A 25,594-nucleotide genomic window follows, 5' to 3' on the forward strand; every position below is an offset into this window, starting at 1 on the left:
CAGGTTGAATAGTGTTTCAGTGTCACTGTGTTTCTGTTTGGCTCCGTTCACATCTTTTCTCCAGCAACAGCAGGAAACCAGTGGTTACGTTATTGCTAAAATATCACTTTGGTTCAGTACATGATGATTTGCAGAAAGAGAAATTGGTCTGTTTTCCTGTCCTGTAGTTTCACTCCTTTTCAATAAACATCATCTGAGAGTAGGTTGTTCTTTTTTAATATATAAATCACACATCACACTGTAGGACAGTAATATTAAATCATCATTTAAACAATCTGTTTAAACAGAAATGGTTTTTATGATGTTTGATTGTATCGTTGGATATAATTGTGACTCTTTGTACTCACACAAAGTTCTGAAGAATAGAAATAAATAATGTTTCATTTACACATTTTTCTGATAAATGGTTTTTACAGGGTCACGTTAAAATAAAAAATGTGTAAAGTCCCAATGAAACGACCTCAGCTAAGTGTGAACTTAATGAATATTTATTCTCTTTCATTGGAAATACTGTTTGATAGTATGAGACTGTGAACATCTTCCACTTCTACTGCTCTTTTTTTCACACATGATTTGCTTCTTATTTAAGAAGATGTGTTTTGTTATTATTAGAATTGAAAAATGCTTATTTTATTTGCACAGGGAACATGAAAATAAAAAAGCAGCCATGTTGCATTAAAGGCAGGAAGTGTGTCGCTGGTTTACAGGGAGGCTGCTGCAGTATCACATGCAAACACGCAGTCACACTCGCAGTCACACACACACACACACACACAGTGTCTTTCTTTTACTGGACCTAATTTTAATCACACAAATCTCTTTCTTACTTGTTTTCCTCCAGTTTTCAGTTTAACTTTGATTTTAATCACTTTCCTTTGATTTTTTTGATCTTCTGACTTCGTCCTGTCGTCTCCAGGTTTGATGTAAAGGAGAAATACTGAACTAAATATGATCTGTTGTCAATCTGATTGGATATGTTGACATGTAGAGCATGGAAACCTTCCAATATGGATACTTTTACACGGGTTTCAGGAAAATGGAAAATGCAATTTACTGAAGTATGAAGGACTCAGTCAAAAGTCCACAGTTTCCTTGATTTCTGGCAGCTTCAGGTCTGAAAAGCTCCATCACTCTCCAGGTTACTCTCCAGGTGTCATCGCGTACGGTTGAAGTTTGATTTCTCGGTGCTGAGGCACTCAGAAAGGATGGATGGAGACAACCACACCATCAGGATGTTAAAAAAAAACAAAAAAAACATCACAAAGGAGAACAACCCACTGACTGAACATGATCACTTATTTATTCCAGTCCAATAAATGTACACATATATTCTCTGAAGGTATAAAATCTGTCTTAAATAAGCACTTGTTCTAGATCTCATTAATTCATTAAAACCCCTGAAGACTTCTTAAAAAGTGACTCGGGACGCCACGCTAAGTCATGAAAGAGCACGTTGAAGGTTAGTAGAGCAAAAGCCGTCCAGCAGTTTGCAACCTGACTTTGGTTCACGGGAGTGGCTCCTTCAGAAAGTCTTTGTTTTTGTTAACAGACGTATTTGAAAAAGAAAGGTAAAGTAGACGCTAAGTGCAGCTGGAGGGGAGATAAATGCGGGTGACAGAGGGTTAAGGGCTCGGTGCAGATCGATTGCTGGTGTGAGTCTGATGGCTTCGTCGTGTTGCTGGTGTTAAATGTGCTGCAGTTATTGCTGGGGACTGTCGTAACTGTTAAAAACGGTTTCTTTAAAAGTGACGGTTCACTGAGGCGGCAGGTTCGGCTTCAGTCCCTGGGCAGTCCGGTTCTGGATGAAGAGGAAGAGGAGGATGATGGTGACCCTGAGGCTGGAGAGCAGAGGAAGTCTACGGACAGGAAAAAAAAAAAAAGTTTAAAATTCAGGTTGAAATGTTTTTACTGTTGTGTGTTTCACTTTACTGAACTTTACTTTTGAGCTGTGTTTTTTAATAATTTATTGAGATGAATGAATTAAATGTATGTAATGTAACTAGAGAAGCAGTTTTTGGGAGGATTACTGTGTGCTTTGAGTATTTTCTTAGTGAGTACCGTTAAAACATTCAAACCGCAGCGACAGAAACGAGTCGCTTTCTGACGAGAAACCTGGTGGAACTCAAATAACTGGAGAGGTTATGAAATAGAACCATGACTTTATCTGTCACGGTGAATAATGATCTGATAAAAAAATGCACATGAAAATATAAGCTGTGGTGTGGAAATACTTCATAATCAAGAAAATAATCAAAGTCATAAAAAAACCATCACAAGATGAACATAAATTCAAATCCAGACACATTTTTAGAAAGGTGAGACTCTTATATCATACTTAAAAAAGAAAACCCATTTTTCGTGCAGTAAAATCAGTCGATCTTTAACAGAAAATATCGATAATGCTTTTTGATGTTTCTAATTACAATGAACAAGTTATGGATTTTTTAATTGGCAGTAAATCAGGGGAAAAATGCAAAATGATAGAATTCAAGACAATTCAAGGAGTCGACCAACCAGTGTGAAATGGTTTCACAATTTAAAACAACTTAAAAAAAAAAGATGTTATTAGAGTCAATTTTAAAACAGTAGAGTGATCTCCGGAATGTTGTTTAGGTAACTGAAGGCATGGCGGGGCATCAGTCTGTGTGTGTGTGTGTGTGTGTGTGTGTGTGTGTGTGTGTGTGTGTGTGTGTGTGTGTGTGTGTGTGTGTGTGTGTGTGTGTGTGTGTGTGTGTGTGTGTGTGTGTGTGTGTGTGTGTGTGTGTGTGTGTGTGTGTGTGTGTGTGAGACACGCTGATACTGGACGGCAGTTTGTCTATAATTCGACTGAAAGAGATCAAAAAGGAGCTTCAGAATAAACACAGTCTCACACGTCATCTCCCTGATGCACGGCGGTAGAAGCATCACGTTAATGGAACTGCTTCCTAACAGCAGGTCCTGGAAGATTTGTAAACCAGGAAAAGAAATACAACCAAAAACACCAAGAAACCTAAAAGACCATTTGGTCGATTTGTAGCAGTGAGTCAACGACCTTTCAAAAACAACCAAAGTTCCAGGAAACTGGTTGTGGAGGGTTCTAGTCAAAGACCTGACTCCTGAATAACCGTCTCCGTCTGGGCGTGTCTGATATGTAGAAGAAGGGAATAATATTGGAACATTGAGACTGAAGCAACGTTTTATTTGTCCTCTAAAGTGCAGCCAACAAATATTGTGTGTCTGATTACATTTCCAGTGTGAGTAATTTGATAATTTCCCCTCCGATGCCAATCACCGACGACTTCCTGTTTCTCACAACGGATGCCGGTAGAAACTGGCTCTCGGCCCAACTTTCATTGCCCACTGCAATCGCATTGCCTGCTTCAGAAACAGTTGAAAACGGCCGCAGCAGTGATGGCGGCGCCATGCTTGTGCATCAATACGACGTGAGGCTCGTGAGAACAGCAGGCTGCAACACCCCAGAGCAGACAATGAGGAAAATGAGCAAAAGCAACACTATTTAAAATTGGATCTATTTATTGCCCAAAAAATGTAATTATCGTGCTTATCTGTGTGTTATCGGCTCCGATAGTTACCATGCATCGCTAATGTGCAGCGTTTCAGTCTGAAGTCAACAACAAAGACTGAACATTTCATCTCCACAAACACAGGGTGACTCTGATTTACAGCGCTGAAGACTGAAAGTTTGTTCTAAAACTAAAGAAGAATTAAAAGTGTCTGCGTCCTTTGTTCGGTTCGTTTCTACGACGTCTGAATAAATGTGTGCCTCCTGCCTTCGCCCATGAAACCCAGAATGAGTCTTAAAGCCAGACTGAACCGAGTGCGTCGCCACTTGGTAATCTCACTTCCCGCAGAACAATACACATCTGCCTCAGGACAAAAAAAAATATCCAATTAATGTGGAGAGCTTGTATGCTAATCATTAGCTTCTCCATTAACCCCCTGACATCCTCCTCCCTCCCACTCCATTAACGAGGGGGGCGGGGCGACAGCGAGGGCGGCGGCCTGAAAACATTTTAATTATACATAAAACAGCCCGAGTGGAGCGTTCCACTCAGCGGGGAGCGGGGCCCTATCAAAGATCAGCATGTCCTCCTCCTCCTCCCCCCACAATGAAAACACATCAGAACCGACAGATAAAAATAGATTGAAATGTCTTTCCACATTAATCTGTCCCATCATTTTGAATCCATCCTGAATAATTAAAAAAAAAAAATTCTATTTTTTTTTTTAAATCCTCCCAACAACAGCCGACAGTTTTAAAAAAGGTCTGGATGTTAAAATCAGGATGGAACGACTCACAAATATCGTCAGCACACATTTCATACACATACGGAGATAAACTGCATATTTGTCATGAAAAGTATGGGCACTTTTTGAATTTCACGAAAAAGTTGGAACAGCAACAAAAGGTGGGAAAGTGAATGACACCTTAAAAAAAAAAAAAATTAAATTAAAAGCGCTGGGGACATAAGGAAGAGTATTTTAGAGACAAATCCATTAAAAACATTTGTAACGTCTGAAAGGCTTCTCCACTGAAGCACGGAGAGAGTTTTTTTTTTTTAAAACAGTTGCTCTTATTCAGACTGCAGCTCTGCTGTTTTACAATCATAATATGAACTTTTCAGTCCATCACCGCGCCACTTTTAGCTTCTCCCGCATTATGAATCGCAATTTTCTACGTTTCCTCAGCGCCATTTATTTTGGTTAAAATATCTCCTTGTGCCACTTTTCATTGTCTTCCGTTCTGAACACTTCATTACCATAAACGCGGCATCAACACGGAACACATTTGTCGCGGCGCAGCTCCGGCGTCCGAGCAAAGCTGTGAGCCGCCATTTTCTGTGACACAGCGTGGAAACGCTTCTCATTCAGGGGCGCAGTGTCGCGCCGACATCTCAATAAACCCAGGTAACAAAACAAGCAGTGTGCAAAAAAGAGGCGTATGTGAACAACAGCAGGAGGGTTTATACGACCAATGTGCTGCGTTGTAGCGCCTCGTTATGGAGCCGCGCCGATGTGCTCGCCACCTCAACGGAGGGGGTCACCAAAAGACGGTAACGGTTGGGTACGGTACTTTCGGTATTATCCACAGCTTTTGTCAGTGGAAACACATACAAATCTGTACCGCGACAGTGCACAGTGGGAAACAAGGCTAAAGGAGCCCCAAAGCATGATGATCCCTCCACCATGCAAGGAGGCTGGGCTTTTCCCCGTGGTGGATTGGACACAAAGTGGCGTATTTATGGTTTTCATGTGTCTCGACCACATTACCACATCATCACAGACTGTCTGTCCTGCTGAGCCTCGGTCCACACAGTCCGGCTTGTTTTCAAAACCTCACACAATCTTCCCAGTGAGTTTCTTCAGGGCGCCACGTCGAGGAAGCACAGGAAGCGTCGTATAACTCGAAAACATTCTGTTGTGCTTTTAAGTTTGAGGGACGAATTTGATCCTCGTTTTCCACAAGATTGTCTGGATGTTCTTTTAAAACACACTTGTCTTTTTGTCCTTTTTCTAAATTCTGCAGGATTCCACTCTATATTGCTCTTCCACCTGACTTTCAGGAGTATTTTTGGTGTGTTTTGACTGAATATATATATATATATATATATGTTTGTGACCCGTTCTAAGAGGAGATAATGCAGGTAACAATAACAATATAGTACGAGTTACTGTTTCAATCAATTACTGAGCTATTTGAGATCTTCACCTTTTAGAAATCATTCTCTCATCTGGAGACCTTCTGTAATGCTTTATAAATCTCACATTGTTATGCTTGGTAATCCTTCAGTGAGTTGAATTTCAGATCAAATCCTCTTTTGTTACACCAATTCAGTCACTACAATATATTTTGAATCCTAATCGTGTTCAGGCAGAGCTTGTTCAGGAGGCCCGCCTTCGTTTAATCCTCACTTTCAGTCGCTGCTCGTCTTTCTGCAGACTGAAGGTGTTTCTCTGCGACGGACTGTCTTTGTTTCTGCCGTCGTGTTTCATTGTCTCGCCGTTTCAGTGTTTTCATGTTTCCGTGTCTGAACGTCGTCTCAGAGCTTCAGGATTTTCGTGTTTCAGTCTGATAATCCTCGGTTCAGTCTTAATTACTCCCTAATAATTAGAAAATCCCGATAATCTGCTGCCAAATCGAGGCAATTCAACTGAATGACAGCGCGAACACACACACACACACACACACACACACACAGTCAGCAGTTATCAGGCTCGTGAATGACTTTGAAGCAGATAATTCTCTGTGTCTCAACATTCACTAATTACCAACCGTTGGAAAATGCTGCGGGAGTCTAAATCAGCGCCTGTGGAAATAATCACCAGATACACCGCGAATAAAACACACACACACACACACACACACACACACACACACACACACACACACACACACACACACACACACACACACACACACACACACACACACACACACACACACACACACACACACACACACACACACACACAACTGCAACAACTACCTGGTTATATATAGTTTAACCCTGGTTCTTAAATGTGTTAATGTACGTATAATAGTCATTTAAATAAGGTTAAACTTTGTGGAGTTACATCTTTGGTTCTGCACAAACTAAATTGGACTCAAACCATACTGGACTTGATTGGACCTCACAAAAATACAAAAAAACTACACACATGATCCAATTGTTGGCTTTAAGCGCTACGTATTGCTTCACCTTTAATCTCAATCATCACATAGAAGTGCCTGTAACCATCATAGGAACGTGTTGGACTGATAATTAACCGTTCAGATGAAAACATGTCAGCTTCTGCATTTTGATCTTTTAGATAATAAAGAGGACCCCTCACGTGTGTGTGTGTGTGTGTGTGTGTGTGTGTGTGTGTGTGTGTGTGTGTGTGTGTGTGTGTGTGTGTGTGTGTGTGTGTGTGTGTGTGTGTGTGTGTGTGTGTGTGTGTGTGTGTGTGTGTGTGTGTGTGTGTTGGTATCAAACTCTCAGCCTTCTCTCAGTCAGCAGTGTGAATCTTTAGTCTCGATCAGATAAAAACAGCAGTCTGCACATTTAAAGGACCAGCCTGCACATTTTCTAAATCCTCCACTTCCATGTCGTCTCCAGAGTCAGATGATATCGGTTTGATCTCTGTGGCAGACTTAACCTTGCCTTGTAGGAAGAAAAAAAAAAGAGACGTAGTGGAGACATTTCTCTCAGATTTATAGAAAAGCGGCAACATGGACAGAGAAACGACCACAATGCATCAAAGCCGACTGGGAACAACAAGCGTGGACTGGAAATACACATTCAAACACAACAACCCCACAACAATCTGACTGTCCACCTAATGATGAAGAATCAACACGTTTGTCTCTCGAATGACCTGCAGATCCAAATTATGACTCGGCAATGTGGGACCGGGTGTTAAACGAGTGTTTTATGCTCAAGCTGGCTCGTTTGGCTCGTGTGCATTGTTACAGATTTTAGACAACATGTTGGCTCCACTACTGGAACACACACAGAGGACTGGAGCTGTCATTTAGAGGCTGAATCATGACACACACACACACACACACACACACACACACACACACACACACACACACACACACACACACACACACACACACACACACACACACACACACACACACACCGTGGGTTTCTCTTCAGGTCTGCTGCGGAATGGAGAAAGTGTCTCATTAACACAACCTCTGACCTCCAGTGCCCCCTTCAGGGCCCTCCAACTTATAACAACTAGAAAAGCAAAAATTGAGGCTGCTACAGCTATTAAAAAAAAAAGTTGAAAACTCACATCGTCCTTGTCCCTGGTAGAACTCACTCACGTAGTCCAGAAGACTGGATGATATAACCTGGACTTGCTTCGTGATCTGGATATTGTAGGACTGTCCTTGTTGACATGGGTCTACGGTACTGTACTGTATGGTACGGTACTGTACAGTACTGTACTGTATGGTGCGGTACTGTATAATACTGTCCTGTCCTGTACCATCCTGTACTGTACTGTACTGCCCTGTTCTTTATGGTCTGTACTGTACACTGTACTGTACCATACTGTACCGTACGGTATCCAAGATGCCTTGTGGGAGGAGCTTACTGAGTATAGAGTACCAGAACCGCTGCTGCAGGCTATCTGGTCATTGTACTTCCAGTGTGAGAGCTGCGTCCATAAACCCAGCAATAGGACAACTTGTTCACTTGTCACCTTGTCACTCGACCACACTGTGGCGCAGTGGTTAGCCTCTCGCCTCACAGCGAGTAGGTCCTGTTTAAAATACAGCCAGGGCCTTTCTGTGTGGCGTTTGCATGTTCTCCCCATGTGTGTGAGGGTTTCCTCTGGGTACTCCGGTTTCCTCCCACAGTCCCATAAACCACGCACTGGGGTCCATGAGACCCTGGGGCTCCCCCTGAGCCCTGTGCTGTGTGGCGCTTGGTGAGGTCAATTCGGTGAAGAAATTCCCCCAAGAAGATTAATAAAGTACTGTTCTTCTTCTCCTTCTGTTAGTCATTCTCATGGAGTCGAGGTGCAGTCAAGGCCAGGAGGGCATCATGGGAGGGATCGGAGGGTGACATCTCTGCTTTTCACGGATGATGACATCCTGGCAACGTCACTTGAGGGCCTCCAGCATGGTATCTTCCACAGGTGGAGGAGTTTCAGTATATCAGGCTAATTGAGGGGGTTCATGTGATTAGGATGCCCCCAGCCCCCGCCCATTGGAGGTTTACCAGGCACGTCTGACTGGGAGGAGGCCCCCGAGGTCAGCCCAGGACTCACTGGAGAGATTACATCTCTGGTTTGGTCTCGGACAGATCTCTATACTGCCACTGTCACTCCATACAGACTGGGAAGGATGGATGGATGGATGGATGGATGGATGGATGGATGGATGGATGGATGGATGGATGGATGGATGGATATCACATCAATACACTGAAACAATGTATTTTTTTGTCACAATGACAAACATAAAATTAAAGAGAATATCGAACCAATAAAGTGGGTTTGAATTATGTTCATGTAGTTCCTAGAACTGACTGGGACTCAGACATTCTGAACATCATCATGGGTCACCAGACTAGAATAGCGAGGAGGGTTCATATACCTGATACATGATGAAAAATCCTGTTTACCACAACCAGGCAGCATTACCATGATTCATCCAGCTATATGATATCAGTGAAACACTATAAATAGACAAGTTGATTCTGACTTGATAATCGGCCAGTAAATACAATCTACAGTAAAAACTGTTGCGCGTTTAAATGTTGTGAGCGACTCGTCAATGAGCACAAAGCCATTTGCTAACAATTAAAAAAACCTAAACCCTGCCCCCACGGACTGAAAATCCTGATTCCAGTCAATATTCACCACCGAATAGCCAACATAAATAAATGAAGAGGATGAAGCAAACAAGAAACAAACCAAACAGTCTGAGAACTGAGCAAAGATTTAAAACGGTTGTTTTAACAGCCTCTCACACACACACACACACACACACACACACACACACACACACACACACACACACACACACACACACACACACACACACACACACACACACACACACACACACACACACACACACACACACACACACACACACAGCAGCTATAAAAACCCATTAGTAATCACTCCTCGACTCTCAGTGGCTCTTTTCGCCCAAACGACTTCCATCCAGCCAATCTGCATAAATCTACATTAATGGACGATTTTCCCTCCACAGAAAACAAATGTGCTATAAAAAAGAAGCGTCTCCTTATCTGTCTGCTTTTAGACAAACCATCAAACACACACACACACACACACACACACACACACACACACACACACACACACACACACACACACACACACACACACACACACACACACACACACACACACACACACACACACACACACACACAGAGCAAAGTTTACCAGTTTGATGCTTTTGTAGGTCGATGATTTAATGATTTCAAATAAAAGCTTTGTTCACGCAGGTAAACTGTGTTTCACTCCAGGACTCGACCCAAACCTTCCTCAACTCAATGAGTTAATCTGCAGGTTTTTTTTTTATCATAGTTTTTCATTTTGTCCTACATTATCGAGATTATTAAAGTATGAGCCCCTGACACAGGATCTGAACCGCACCGTGACCTCCTACTCTCATGTGTGTTTTGTCAAACAACAAGCAGTAATTCATGGTTTAATCCATAATTCATGAAGCATAATGCAGAGCGGCTGCTCAAATCCACTAGATGTTCAAAGCACAACTCTTCTCCTGTAAGTTGAAGGCTTAAATCTGAAATCTGCCAGGTTTTTACAGCCGGATTATTATGTTGGATTTGCACCAAAAGTTTATTTTACGATTTTAATTTGTCACCAACAAATTCAATAAGAAAATGTCTGGTTAAATAAAAGTTTTACTTTTCCGCTGGCTGTTTTAATTATAATTTCTTCTTCTCAATGAAAGCTGCAGAGCTGATAAAGGGCCTATTATCCCTGATCCACAGACTTTTCCAGTTGATATGTATGTTTAATCTCGAGTGCTAGATGTTTTTCTCAAGCTTATCCAGTTTTAGCAGGTTACTTTAGAGATGTGAGCGGCTAAACTCCAGTCCTCAGGGTTTTAAAGGTAGTTTGCAGAGTCCGGAGCTTCATTTCACAAACAGACTCGCAGCACTGATTTGTTGCTCTGCCGAGTTGAATCTCTCACTGCTCTCCTCTGACAGATCTTTGATCTCTCCTCTCCATACTCCATTTCCGACCGATGTGCACCTCATCTCGCCGCCTAAAAGCAGATTGAGTTGCCATGACAACGGGCTAATGTCAGCTATCATCTCTCCGTCCCGGTCTGCGGTTCATCTGCACATATGAAAAGAAGTGTCTTTAGCCAGTGTAATCCTCCTTTCTGCCACATCTCACCGCTTCGTCTTCAGGCTGTTTTTCCTTCCAGCAGCTCTCGGGTGTTTTCAGCGGCCCGCGCCAAACCGTCGGCCATCAGCGCCTCCTCCAGACTCCTCCTGGCCTGGTACACCTTCATTTCCTGTTCCCTGCAGACAGACACACACACATACGCACACACACACTGTTTTATTTCTCTTTTCTGAATCTTATTCCTTAGTCTGGCGGATTTGATTTCACATGCGGCTTCAGGAAGACATGATTAATAAAACAAACTGGAAGGCAGACGACACGAGAGGAACTCCTCTCGCTCTTTATTTTACTGTAATATTCAATATGGGGCTCATCAGCCTTGTTGACATTACCATTCTCGGTGGGAGTTTTCCAGCAGTGCTGAAGGCTTTGAAACCTGCCGCCGAAGAGTCTCTTCAAGTTTTCACACAGTTAAGTTTAAAGGAACATTTCATTTCTTTTATTTGTAAACACTCTTATCTCTCAGCTGAAGGTTCCATTTAAAGTAAAGAAAGGTTGAATAGTTGATCCAGTCAAGATAGAATCTCCTGCACACTTTTTTACTTCAGCTGAGAAATGTTGAGTTTCCAAAGTCTCCTCTTGGTAAGATAACCAGGATTAAATCCAAATAAAGAAAAGTCTCAGAGAGTTTCACGCACTCATTTTCAGAGACAGCCTGCTGCTTTACCTGGAGCTTTGAGACGTGCAGAGAAACTACTGGAAACTAAACAGCTTGAAGGGTTCAGTGTCTATAACACCTAACAGCACTATAAAATGTCATAATTATAATTCTTACATTAAATAATTGCATAATAAACCACAGTGTTACTAAATACAGTAAAACTATGCATAAGGGTTTATAAGCTGTGCTCTCATCGTTTCTAAAGCTGAACCCGTTTTGAGACTGCAGATTAATTCAATTTGGTGAAAAGTTGGTAAAAACTTTTGACGGTAAAAGTCAGACTTCTGACCCAACAACAACACTCACCCAGCAATGATGAATTACTCTAAACTTCCACAAATTCTTAGTTTTACCTTTATTTTCTGGACTAAAAGTTGCATGTTTTTAGTTGTTTGCTGTTCATGTGATTTATATTGAGGAGTGACTTAATGTATTTACAAATACATACCATGTGTGACCACTAGACGTTACTGTAGGACAGCAGAGAGCTACAACAGTGCCACAGAAAAACCTCCATTACTACTGATTTCAGCTGACAGAGCAAGAAAAGTGTCCCCAAAAAGAAAAAAAATGTCCACAGCAGAATTAAAAGTGAAAACAGAAATAGAGCAGCTGAAAGAGAGTGTGAGAATCTTGTGGAGCATGAGGACTGACGAGCCAATCCGAGGCAGAGTAGGGCGGGTCATTACACGAATTATACCCAATTATACAAAAATGATGTGACAATGAACAAATACTATGGACTGATTTTCACTAAATACAGAAGCCTGACAGGTCACTGTTTCTAAAACAAACCGTGTTTCTGCTCTGCTTTTAAAGAAGCCAAGAAGCCAGAGTATAGCACCTCTCCAGGAAGCACTAGACCACTGGACAACCCGGAACCAATGTGAGGTTCTTGCTGATGAGGGAGGGTTGATGTTGAAGACAGGGCTGTAAAGATGAAGAGTCTTCCAAAACTCCCCAAAGCCGGCATGTTCATTTCAATCCTAACTTCAACTCAGAGAATGATATACTGCTTTAAACATATCTTTGGTTTGCTCTCAGGATCGTCTGCGCTCTGCCTGTATCTGTTGCTTCTGCTGACAGAAGCTTTTCAAACTCAAATTGATTAAAAAAACAACAACAGAAAGACTACTTCATATCATCAATGGCCTCAGTTTGACTTGCAGTTTTTGGCATTAATATCAAATCTGGCCAAGGGATAAATTACAAGGATGTTATTGGAGATTTTTGTTTTCTCCATAAAAGCTAGAAAGCAAAGATTGTGAGAACATTGAGGGAGTTGAGAGGACGAGGTGATCATAAAATCCAAATACTGAACCTGGGCGTTCGCCTGGACCTCATGTAGCCCCTGAAGCTACTGTAGCTGCTGAAAGTAACAAAAAAATGTACTTGAAATCTAACTTAGATATTTTTAAAAGCAAGTAATCAGTAAAGTAACTCAGTTACTTTTTAAAAGACTAACTCGGAATCTGCGGCAACACTGGCAACCAGGTCTGACCCAGTACGTTAGCCTGAACCTCGGGTCACGTTACTGGACAGTGACTCACGAGTCATCACGTCCATGAACCCGTTCACTTGCTCATATGAGTCACGAGGCGTTCAAAAGAATCGTTCACCTCGTCTGCAGAATGAAATTTGTTGAGTATGGAGAATAGTCTACCTCATGTGGTACATTCAGTCCGGTCATCAGGGGTGTTAAACACTGCCCCCCACAGGTCATCAGGGGTATTACTTTGTTTGAGACACATTTGTAGGCTCTCGAAAACAAACCAAATTCCTGAGGATTTAGAGTCCGGTGTGTTTAGGCCTTAATAGTCTGATAATACGGTAATTGTGGCTTGCATCTGGTGTAACACCGTGGATCCTGACAGTCGCACTGACGTCGCCACAACCGTCCTTAAAAGACTCGTTCAGAGGGATAAAATAGTGACAGGAGGGGACCAAAGCAGCCTGGTGGGCTCCTTCCTTTTTACTGAAAACATCTAATATTTGCCACCTTCTGTCAAACTGAACAAAGGAGACCGAGGAACACATCGGAGACAGAATCAGCTCCGTCCATCAGTCTCAGATGAACAAAGACACGACATGGTCATGCTACATAGCAGAAATCAACTATATCAGAGGGAAACGTGTCAGATGGGCTATATATATATATGTATATATATATATAAACGGAGCAGAGAAAGAGTGGTGGAATTAACGAGGGAAAAGTGGATGAATTAAGAGGAGAATGGAGAAGAAGATAGATGTGCAAAATGTGGAAAAGCAGGGAAAAACAGGAGAGAAGATGAGGAGGAGGAGGAGAAGGAGGAGGAGGAGAGGAATGAGAGCGATTTAGGATGACAAGCACATTCAACTGGAGAGGAGAGCAGGAGAGGGAGAGAGAATGGGAAATTAATGGAGGGGAGAGATAAGAAAAGGAGGAGGAGGAGTGGAGGAGATATGTGGAGAGAAGGCAGAAGAGGGGGAGGATGAGGAGGAGGAAAGAGAGGGGAATGGAAATGGAAAAAGAGAGACAGATGAAAAACAAAGGAAGGAGGAAGACAAATGCAGCATGGGAAGGACAGAGGTGAGGAAGAAGAAGGAGGAATGAAATGAAGGAGGAAGAGGGGGACCGGAGAAGAAGCCAAGGTAGGGGGAGAGAACGAGGGATGGATGGGCAAGGGGATTGCCTGAAAATGAAATGAGGAAGGAGGGAGGGACCCGGAGAGAGTGTAAAAAAAAAAAAAAAAGGAAATAGAAAAGAAGAGAAAGGAGGAGACGTGATGTATTCCAGTGATTCTGCTGTAATAGCTTTGGCCAGCTGTTCTACTGGACACACACACACACACACACACACACACACGGCCCCACAGTGCCTCCTGCTGTCAGTAACTGGGAGTTGAGGAGATTGGGGTCACTGAGCTGATCTCTTCTCTTTAAATTACAGACAGGAGGAGAACGAGTGGACCACGAACCCCCCGAAGAATTAGAGCTGTCAAACATCCGTTCAAACCAAACACAGCCGGTAATGAATGCTAATGTAATGCTGCTCTCTCATCCAGCACCGTCACAAAGAAAAGCAGCACTCACATCAAATATTGAAACGTCGGCGTGGACCAGACAGTGTTCTGAAGATACTCTAGACACAGAACTGATACAAGACTGCCCTCTCTCACCCCACAAAGCTGATGACTCCCGCTACCCAGAATGCATCAGTCATCTTCACTCAGATGGTCTGAAGAAACTGGTTTATCAAAGGGAATAAGAATTAGTTCACTTTTTAAGAACGAATCACCCAGAAAACACAAAACCAGGAGTTTCTAGCCCAGAAGCCTGTCTCCCTCCACTGTCAAACACCACAGTGAAGTGATCCTGCTGCCTTGCAGGTCTGTGTCCATTACAAATCTGTAAATACAATCTTGATGACCTCAGAAGAAGCTGTTTTGTTAGTTTTCCTGAAGTTTGGACTAGATCTTGAATCTTGTTGATTCACACTGAGCTGATGTCAAAAGTTCCCACTTCTTCAATGTTTTTACTTGTTTTGAAATTTTCCTTTTGAATATACAGATTTTACCTTTGTCTTAAAAATCAGTTGCAGCTGTTCTTTGAACCAGCTCAGACATCTCATGTGTTTCTGCAAAACCACTCATCCACTCAATCGTCAACATCTGAAGGTCTCAAACCTCAAAAACCACGATTTGCTTTTATTGTGTGAAGATTGTGGGGATTAAAGACCTTGTCTTCTCTGTTCAAAAACGTTATGTAACTTCAATGAAGTGAGGCCACAAAGGCAAACACAGGATGTTTCTAAACGCTCCCATTTGGTGCAATGAGCGTTAAAGTCGGAGGAGTGACACACTTATGTCAGTTAACAGGAAACAGAAACTCCAGGTGACACCTGAAGGAGCAGGAGACCCCGAGAGGGCTCACTCACAAACAACTTCTTCCTTTGGAAGGGACAACAGTGCTCAGAAGTAAACATGAAAGTCTCTGAATACATTTTAGTACAACATTTCCCAGAACCTTCGCACAAGTTTATAGATTCCAAACTTTCCTCAGAGCAGAGAGAAGCGCTATGAAAACCATGTTTTACTGCTTATATAAAGAAAGGAGAAGAAAAGAGCCAAACTGGAGGGGATGGTGTCACTTTGCAAGAAAACAGCACCTTCTGGAAACCACTTCAAACTGAAAAAAGGAAAAGCAATAAATACAGTTTTAAACACAGTTTCAAACATCGACATGTTTAAGATTGTTTACAGCAATGGATCAAAAACAAAAGTGTATTCTTGGGAGGATTGGAAAACATCACGTTTGTGGTGCAGACTGGACGACGTCTCAGCAGCACTTTCAAACGTAAAGCCCACGGGCCAGAAGTGGCCCAGCAGAGGGTCCAACCCCACCAGCAGAGGGTCCAACCCCACCAGCAGAGGGTCCAACACCACCAGCAGAGGGTCTAACCCCACCAGCAGAGGGTCCAACACGACCAGCAGAGGGTCCAACCCCACCAGCAGAGGGTCCAACACCACCAGCAGAGGGTCCAACCCCACCAGCAGAGGGTCCAACACGACCAGCAGAGGGTCCAACCAAAGAACCAAAGAACCAAAGAGCAAAGAATGAAAACTTTTTCATCAAAGTAACTGATGTTTCTGCTTTAATTTACTCCGAGCTGGTATTTAAGAGGGGCAGCAGTCCTAGAAACTCTCATATTATGGGATGAGGTCTTCTCTGCAGGCCTAAGAAAAATATCTGAACCACAGACTGTTGTTGAATATATTTTGTCCATGAATATTTCTTAAATAATTCCAAACTGTCTGTCTGCTTCCTCTCATAGCTTCTCCCCTGACTGCTGCTTCAAGACATGTACTTCCATATTAAAGCTTTTAACCAAGGGTGATGCTTCAACCAATCAGATTTTGAGTTGGTGACTCAGGGCCTGCTAGTAGGCCGAGGGTAACGTCAGCATTTTCATGCCCTCTGATTGGATCGTCAGAGAGTTCACTCTCCAGCGCTCGCTGACTGCATCTGTAGCGAGCTGCACGGACAAAATATAGTTGCACTTATTTAATAGCGGTTTTGTCAACCTCCAATGGCTACAGGAGAAGATAAAGAGATTTGGTTGCAGATTTATTTTCAAAACCATTTTCAAGACGGACTTTTCCAAGAGGTCATTGAACGCACCACAGCGCTCCAAGCACACGGAGGTCCGGTGCAATTTACTTGGCCTCACTACAACTTCCATGGCAGGATTCAGGATTATATTATTTGCCATCATATCATTTTCAAGACCATGAAAAGCTGACGTTCATCACCCTCCTCGACCCCGAGAAGCTTCGGTAAGAGCAGCCGCGTTTTTATGTAGCTGCAGCAGAAGGAGAGTTGTCAACTCCGGATATTTTTTCATCAGTAAAGGTATTTATTCTGGCTACACGAGTATCTATCTGTGATGCAACGGCTCTTTATACTGCATTTCTGCATGGTAACTTGCTTTTGTAGCCATAAAAAAAGTTATTGAGGGGTGGATTGCCTCAGACCAGCACTAGTAAAGGCCTGGGTATCAAATGCAGGACCGCCACTGATGGAATGTCATTATCATGCTGAAAGGGTGAATCATAAATAGGAATGGGAATCCAAATCATGTTTTTTGTTGAGAATCAGTTCCCAGTGTTTCAATTCCTTGGTATCGTTTTCCAATTTTACAAACAATTCCCTTAGCGATTCTAGTGGGCGCAAATGATGTCACCACGTCGCTTGCGTAAGCGACGCAACGTGATGTCATTCACCAGTGCAGCCAGCAGGAAAGATGTCCAAGCGGTACAAGTGCTTGAGAGTTTGGTTCCATTTCCGGAGAAAAGACGACAACAGGGCAACTTGCAATACTTGGAAAGTGGATATTTCATCCAATGGAGGAAATACAACCAATATGCAGAAACATCTGGACACACTGCAGCAATAACTTTGAATGAATGTCACGTTTTCAATTCGCTCCGGAATGAATCTCAACCCAGCAGCAGCAGCAGCAGCAAAGATAGCTGTTAATACTGCAGGTTTCATTTCCAAACGAGAATCGATAAAGGACCGAATCGTTAAGAAGAAAATGGAATCGGGATTGGATAACTCTAGACCGTTCCTATCCCTAGTCTTTTTGCTAAACTGACTTTTCCGTTGTTGTGTAAACGGAGCGTTATATAATGAAGATTGTTTTCCTGTGGCACTGATCACACTTTCTCTTTTCTTCTTTTCTTTCTTCTTTTTTTATTTCGAGCTACACAACACACAACACAGGCAAAAAAGCCAGAAAAAAATACAATAAAAGAAAAAATAATAATCAACACTCTAGCTCGAAAAGGAGTGGGAAGAAGACAAGCTTATTAACTCCCACCCCTGTTCATAAACTTAAATAATAATGATAATGTGGCTGCTACAATAACACTGTTTTAGTTCTTATCTTACAAAACGATTAACAATTAAGTTGGTTACATATTAACAGATGCAACAATACATTACATTAAGTCAACATTCATAGTATGTTACACCTTATAACAATTGAATAATTTTGTTTCCTATACCTATTTTTATTGCCATGTTGGTATTACTGTTATTCACCATCACATCATTACACCATTACAGCCCATATGGTGTAATGGTGATGGTGAATAACAGTCTGAACCAAAGTTGATTAAAAGAGAAAAAGTTTTGGATCTGCTTTACCTCCTGCTCACTGTTTTAACATTGAACCAAAACATGTTGACCTTATTATTATTATCATTATTAATATTCTCATTTCTGTGAGATTTTCACCAGCAAGGATCTCACTCACTGCTGCAAATGGGGGAAAATAAAACCTTGTTTGCCCACCATAAACTACAATATCCTGTGAGGATTCGTGTTTTAGAGTCACTCATGTCCTCTGGTCAGACTTTAACTACTACAAACTGTTTGCTGCATAGCAGGTAGAAAAATGAATGTCATTTTAATCAGTGTGTGAGTGGAGGTTAATTCTAACTCCTTATAAATCAAACCGCTGTGAGGGGGGGGCCGTCTAACCAAATGCGTCAGCTTCCCTCTCTTTCACTTCCGTTGTGTGTCTCACCGGATGTGCTCGTCGGTGACGGTGAAGGCCTTGCAGAGCGGCTGGGACGTGTTGAGCCAGATAGCCGGGTTCTTCTCCGCAGCCACAGACGTCTGACCCGTGATGGGACCGGAGCTCATGTGCAGAGCGCTGGCGATGGCCGACAGCAGCGTGTCGTCGCTGGAGTCCGGACCGATGCCTGGAGAGAGAGAGGACAGAGGTCAAGACTCACCCAACACACACACACACACAAATGATACAACTAGAATTGCTTGAATTTCACTGCAAAGAAGTACAAGTACACTCCGTAAACATCTATACTGGATGCACGTTTGACTAAACATATGCAAACTTTTGACTTTTTTTTAACTCAGGCAAGTGACTAAAATAAGTTACTTAATACATGGTTGAATAGCTGTGTTATATAATTTGAATAGTTTTGTTAGAGAAATTAAGAAACGTGCAACTTCTGCTTTAAACGTCCCACAAGTACAATAATATGGTTTGTTGGTTTTTTTCTTATTCGCTTCAGAATGTGAAATAAAATGTTGAAAGTGTTCGATCACATTCGCTGTGACAGCAGTCGGTGCTCAATAACTCTAAAACCTAGAATAAGTGTGATTTTGGTTACACTGTATATCTGATTTCAGTACGTATAATCGTGGTCTAAAAATGCATTTTTACAAACTTCAAAATGTCATTAATGTAAAAAGAGCTTCATTATACACTTCCATGAAATTTCAACTTCAATCAGTCTTATAAAGTCTTTTTTTGCTTGTTTTTTTAAGTACACTGTGAAATCCTCTGTTTTTTCTGTAATTTTGGAACATGTCTGTTTTTAAACTTTTCCAGCATAGACGATCCAGGTTCAGCTTTCTCTAGCATTGTTTCTACTAATCGATTTATTTTACTCTGATTTCTCAGAGCTACGATAATCTATCAATGTTTCTGATTGATTTATTGTCCTCTCAACAATCTTTAAACTTTGTATAATCCCGCCTCAGCCTGGATTCGACTCTCTGGTGGGCTGGTTTAGGCTCTAAAGCAGCGAGTCCAGACTGGGGGGAATCTTGATTTCAGGGGGGACCATTATTTTTTTGGTCCCAGGTGAGTCCGTATTATACGGAAGAGTTTTAGGGCCACTGAAGAAAAAAAAAATTTCGGAGGCTAAAAAAAAACAACCTTCATGCGCTTCAGAAAAAGTTGAAAATCAAAGTCGAGATTTTTTTTTTCACGGTGAAAAAAAAAAGTCTGTCCATCCACATGCCAGCGCGTGTGACTGCTTCCTCAAAATGCACATCAGGCGGTTTAATGAAGTGGTGAAAAGATGCTTCAGGACAGACTCTAGCTCATAAACACGGTGCAGTTATCATCAGTATCAGGACCAGAAGAGACAGAGCAGCCTGCTGCCTTGTTCTGTTGTGGAAGTTCGTCGAATACGAAGGACAAAGGCACGGATCCCGGGCTGCTTATTTAAATGTCTTCTTATTAATCAAGGAAATCCTGTGTAAAATCACATGTCCATAAGCAGTAAGCAACCCGATATAGTCACAATTAAGTGATTTAATGTGATTTCACATCTACGGGCAAATGATGAGGGATGGATAGACGTCTCTCCGTGAAATAAGTGCACGAAGGTTGTATATTTGTTTAGCCTCCGAATTATTTTTTTTCCTTCAGTGGCCCTAAAACTCTTCCGTAGTATTCAATTAATTTCTCTGACAAAACTACTAAGTTCAAGCGTTTCACGTGTAATATTTATGTGAAAAAGAAAAAACGTTGAACAATAAAAATAAAGTGTTTGAAAGTTTTTAGATATCACAAAGCTTGTTGAAGATGAACATCCTGTCTGCATCAGGTAAAAGAGTCATCCATCCATCCATCTATCATCCATCCATCCATCCAACTCAGTCCGTATGGGGTCATGATGGCAGTCTAGAGAGCAATGAAGTCCAGACGTCTCTGTAACTTCTTCCCTAAGTCGCTCTCAGACCAAACCAGAGCTAAAACCTCGAAAGGGAGGCGACCAGGACGAATCCTAATCAGATGAACCGCCTCAAGCCCTGTCCACACGACAACGAAATTGGATATGTCGGATTTGTCGATTGCTCCATTGTTGCATGCGTGTCTTCTTCTCCATTTCTGGTTGTATTTCTGTGGCAGAGTTACGGCGCCACCTACAGGCCTGGCATATGTTCGACATCATTTTGAGTAGTTTTCGTGGTGCTGCATGGATGCAGATGTCTCCTGCGTGTAAGGAAAACCTTTTAAGAAAGACGAGGAGAAACAAGATCGTTTTGGCAGGTGAGGACCTCAATGTGGAGGAGGAGCGGCTCGACGGTGAGACTCTCCCTAGTGGCTGAGCTCCTCCTTCTATCAGAGAGTAGTAGAGCGTTTCTCATTACAGCCGCTTGTATCGGCGATCTCATTCTTTTGGTCACGACGAGTTCGGGAAAATAGGTGGGGGTGGGGATGTAGACCGACCGGTTAACAAGACGCTGTGCTTTACGGCTCAGCTCCTCTTCACCAGAACAGTCTGGTACAGTGACTGCATCACTGCAAATGCCTGTCTGAATCTGTGGCTGCCCTCACGTAGCCCTCCCATGTACGCAGGGTAAATGATTTAGTCTGTTCCTTTTTCATGGGTTCGCCTTTTGGACGTGTTAGTCTGGGCCGTCACTCCGGACCATAAAGCTCCACAAAGCCCTTCTGCCAGGACGAGGCCACAGTCCAGGACGGGAAGAGACATATGAGCCCGTCAAAAAGAAAAACAGGGATTAGCAAGACAGTTGCACAGAATATGGCGTCGTAGAAGCAATGGACAAATTCAGAGTGATGTGCTTCAGTGGCAACTGAAGGTCAGAAACTGCAAGCTGAGGTGGCATAAAGACGGTGCGTAGACCACAAACATTTATCTTCAGAAAGAAATCATTGCAAAATAATAAAGAGACTGTGTGTGTCAGACAGACAGGCGTCAGACAGACAGGTGTCTCACTCTGGAGTCCTTTGGGAAGGTCCATGCTGCGCAGGACTTCCTCTGTGACGTCTGACGACCGCAGACCTTTCAACCTCTTCTCCCAGAAGAGCTGCAGACAGACAGAGAGACAGTGTCGGTCAGTTCCTAGTGATCTGAGTGAGGCTGAAAGCTTCTCAGGCTGCTGCTCCCGCAACAGAACAGCTCTTCATTGACAAAACACACAGATCAGGACACCTGGCAATTTTGTGATGATGACCTTCTTCTGCACAGACACAGGGTGCTTCCGAATAGTCCCCCCCTTTCTCCTTTCCTATCCACTTTTCCTTAACCCAGTCGATGATGTCACAGGGTTAGGGATGTCACAGGGAAAGGTGTTAGGAGACTTCCTAAAGGCATTTGGGAAAGGCGATCAAGTTGTTTGGACAATCAGACCTCCACTAGGTGACATAATAATAATCTGACGGTTAGTGACATCAGCCGTGGTGAGAAAACAACAAATTTCTAAAAATGGACAACAAAAAGCGTATTTATAACACTCATTCTGTGCCTCTAACCACTGATATAATCTCAAATATCACAAGGTTTGAATTAAAATCAAAGGAAAAGAGGCTGCCAGGCTACAAGGAACAATGAAGCTAAACGGCTGTCAGGTAACTAAATAACCAATCAAACTGAGAATAGGCCGCACAAAAACTTTACTGTGTTCATTTTACAACATCCGCATAACATTCAGAGTTGGGATCAGGGTTTTAGATTATTTGATGATGTTCAAGGCAGATTATTGCATCGGTACTTCACATGATCTGCTTCCCTTTTCAGTCATCGTGAGTTTCCCTGAACGCTCGGATGAGTGGGTCCCTAAATGTTGTCGCTGCAAGGAATTGTGGGGCAGAGTGATCTGGTCTCCTTTGGTAATGGATGCATCAGTGTCTTCTAGGCTAAAGGAGGTTATAAAGGAAGCAATAAGCCTCCTTTAATTAGCTTATAGAGAATTCAAACGGTCCTTATCATGTCTGCCACTTTAACACTTCCGGAGTTTAAGGAAAAGGAGATAGGAAAGGAGATATTGGGACGCACCCACAGTCTCTAAACCTTCCTCCTCTTCTCTCCCTCCCCAACCACTTCCTGTTCCCTGCACATGCTAAATGTCACGTCTCTTTTCCCCCCGATACTTCAGCCCCCTCTCGTGGCTCCAGTCACCATGACAACCCAGCGTCCTTCGCGCCATTGTCTTAATTAGCAGTGCCGTTGGCCTTCAGGGCTTCCTGCCAGAGAGACTCTGTGTAAAGAGAACCAAGTCGAGTCCTGGCAGAGAGTCCTGAAGGAAAACCTCTCCCGTGTGTGTGTGTGTGTGTGTGTGTGTGTGTGTGTGTGTGTGTGTGTGTGTGTGTGTGTGTGTGTGTGTGTGTGTGTGTGTGTGTGTGTGTGTGTGTGTCTCACCTGCCGGGGCTGTTCAATTGCTCTCTGTGTGTCCGTCTTCACCTTGTTTCCAGGGTGACTTGTGACTTTGGTAACGGGCTGTTTAAAGATGGACGCCGTCTGCCGGATGGGCAGAGCAGTGTTCAGGTCCGGTTTTCCTCCCTGGACAGAACAAAAGACTTCGTTAAAAAATTTTTTTTAAAATACAGGTTTGGTTCCAAGAAACTGGGTCTGTATGAAAGAGTGTGAAAGGATTCAGGTCCTGATTAAAGTCGTCAGGTCTGTTTGAAAGACTTTTCTATCTCACGTTTTAATAGTCAATGTCTCTTTTGAAGACTGTGGGTTTCTTGATTCATCTCAAAGAGTTACAGGTCTGTTTAAGAGGGACTGGGCCTGTTTAAAAGAGTCTGTTAGAGTTCTATTATTAGTTGGCGAGAGCAGTTTGGTTTAAGAGTTCAGGTCTGGGTTTTTTGGGTTCTTTCAGGTCTTTTTTGTCTGGGTTTGGATTTGACTGGTGTCACTTCATCCTCCAAGAAGGGATCAGTGATAAGAACCAATGTGAAGTCACATTAGACAAGATAACAATCAAATTAAGATCTAAAACAAAACAACAACAATTCAGAAGCATTTTCAGTTGAATTTCTCTGAATCCTGTTTGAAGGGTTTTTTCACAGTAAGAGGAGGCGACAGGAAGAACGCCTGAGCTCAGGAGCAACGATGTGTGAAGAACAGCAGCACACACACACACACACACACACACACACACACACACACACACACACACACACACACACACACACACACACACACACACACACACACACACACACACACACACACGCACACGCACACGCACACACACACACACAACTGAAGCTTTAATGAAACTCATTTAATTCGATAACTCTCTCGATCGCCTAATTATTAGTCGAATTGTTTTAAACTAGCTTCACAATGAGACCTAAACTAAAAGGTTCCTGTGCACATTGTTGCCTGCGTTTCCACCACAGCCTGAAGCGTCAGGAACATTCTGCATACAGGATGAAAGGATTAGGAAAGGAAGAGGCCAGTCCAGTCCAGAGGACCAAAGACATACAGTCACAATGAGGCCTTAGAAGTGAAGATGACATTCATCTGATGGCGCCTCATCATAAACAGTTGATGGTAGACAACAGTGGAGAAGAAACACGTTCTCATAACGAGGAAGAGCCCAAAAGGTCTGAAATGTTCCAGTCCAAAGTTTCATTAAAGCACAAAGGAAGTAAAGAAAGAAAAACAGTCGCAGAGCTGAAGATTTATTTTTATATGCAGGATGAAACACGATACACTGAGTGGTCATCCAATCACATATGTTCAGTTTTTGTACCCTAAAAGTATATGTACTTTTCAAAAGTGCTAACCCATAACTATGGACTTTTTGGGGGGGTAACAAAAAACCCCAAGAAGCTATTTAGAGCCCGGTTGAAGCAGTAGAAGTTAAAACAGTCTAAATGCAGCACGTGTTCTGAGGTCTCAACGTTTAAAAACAAAAGAATTCTGATATTTGAAGGTCAGCTGGATTTTTTGCTGTCTGGTGAAGAAATCTGGGATTAATGTTGAAGAATTAATATGATCATAAGGTTTAGAAAAGTCCATTCTGGTGTTTTAATAGTGTCTTCTCATTACAGCGCACAGGACGATATAGAGGTGAGAGAAAAATTGAAAGAGAAAGTAAATACATAAAACTTCATGTTTCACTATTGCATCAACCTTGTGACTCGGTCACATCAGTATTTTTTTAATTTTTCAGTCAGTGATTTGGGTGTTTGTGTCTATTTATTGTGACGATTCAGTCTTCAACCGCTGTTCCTCTTTTTCAGCCGATATTTCACTGTGTTGCTCTTGTTGTTTTGCTTCTTTGCTGATAAAACAGGAAGTGAATTCTGAGGTTAATGACTATGAAAAGAGCTCATTAAACTCAGTGGAGGAAAGTACAAGGTCCAATCAATGAAAACCCATTTGAGCCATGTGTAGAACAAGTTCGACATACAACTTTTAGCACAGTAAAAGATCTCGACTGGATGCTGATACAAAAACCTGTCAGAGACTTTAGAAATCCATCCACACGGTAACTGTCCACACACTGAGAACTGCGGCTACTTTCCATAGAAGTGGATGTAACAGAAAAGGAATAAGCACAAATGATCAGTGAGATTTAAAAAAAAAATTCACTTAATGTTAAATAACCAGGATGTACACAAAAACTGAATGACATTGAAAGCCACACGGCTCACACTGGTGGTTCTAAAAACCCAAAACAGTGTGTTCTGTATAGTGGGAAAGGGCCCCAAATGGTTCTTTGAGTGGTGAACGTTGCCGACCCCTGTCTTAAAGGGCCGATTCAGTGAAATAAAACCCCCCTTGACTTCACCTCACCAAGGTGTAAAACTGACTGACAGTGAACCTCAGATCACAGGATGGGCCCCAGACTTCACCTGGTCTCACGTTGTGAACGTTAATGTCACAGACAACCATAATAAGACTTTAAGTATGTAGGAGTTGAATTCACAAAAGGAGAGAAGAG

At 42.5% G+C, this 25,594-nt stretch overlaps 1 protein-coding gene across 1 annotated transcript in view; it reads right to left on the reverse strand.

The window, feature by feature from the left end:
- Positions 1-1,278: 1,278 nt before the first annotated feature.
- mbd2 (methyl-CpG binding domain protein 2) overlaps positions 1,279-25,594 on the reverse strand; it is a 38,475-nt gene continuing 14,159 nt past the window's right edge. Inside the window, exons 3-7 of the mRNA XM_080476560.1 lie at positions 23,053-23,193; positions 21,631-21,721; positions 18,657-18,834; positions 10,909-11,036; positions 1,279-1,856 (exon numbers count right to left, since the gene is read on the reverse strand). Of these exons, the coding sequence (XP_080332686.1) occupies positions 10,919-11,036; positions 18,657-18,834; positions 21,631-21,721; positions 23,053-23,193 (528 nt within the window). The 3' untranslated portion in view covers positions 1,279-1,856; positions 10,909-10,918. The remainder of the gene's footprint in view (positions 1,857-10,908; positions 11,037-18,656; positions 18,835-21,630; positions 21,722-23,052; positions 23,194-25,594) is intronic.

Source organism: Lipophrys pholis (genome assembly GCF_963383615.2).
Source record: "Lipophrys pholis genome assembly, chromosome: 12".
Taxonomy (NCBI): Eukaryota; Metazoa; Chordata; class Actinopteri; order Blenniiformes; family Blenniidae; genus Lipophrys; species Lipophrys pholis.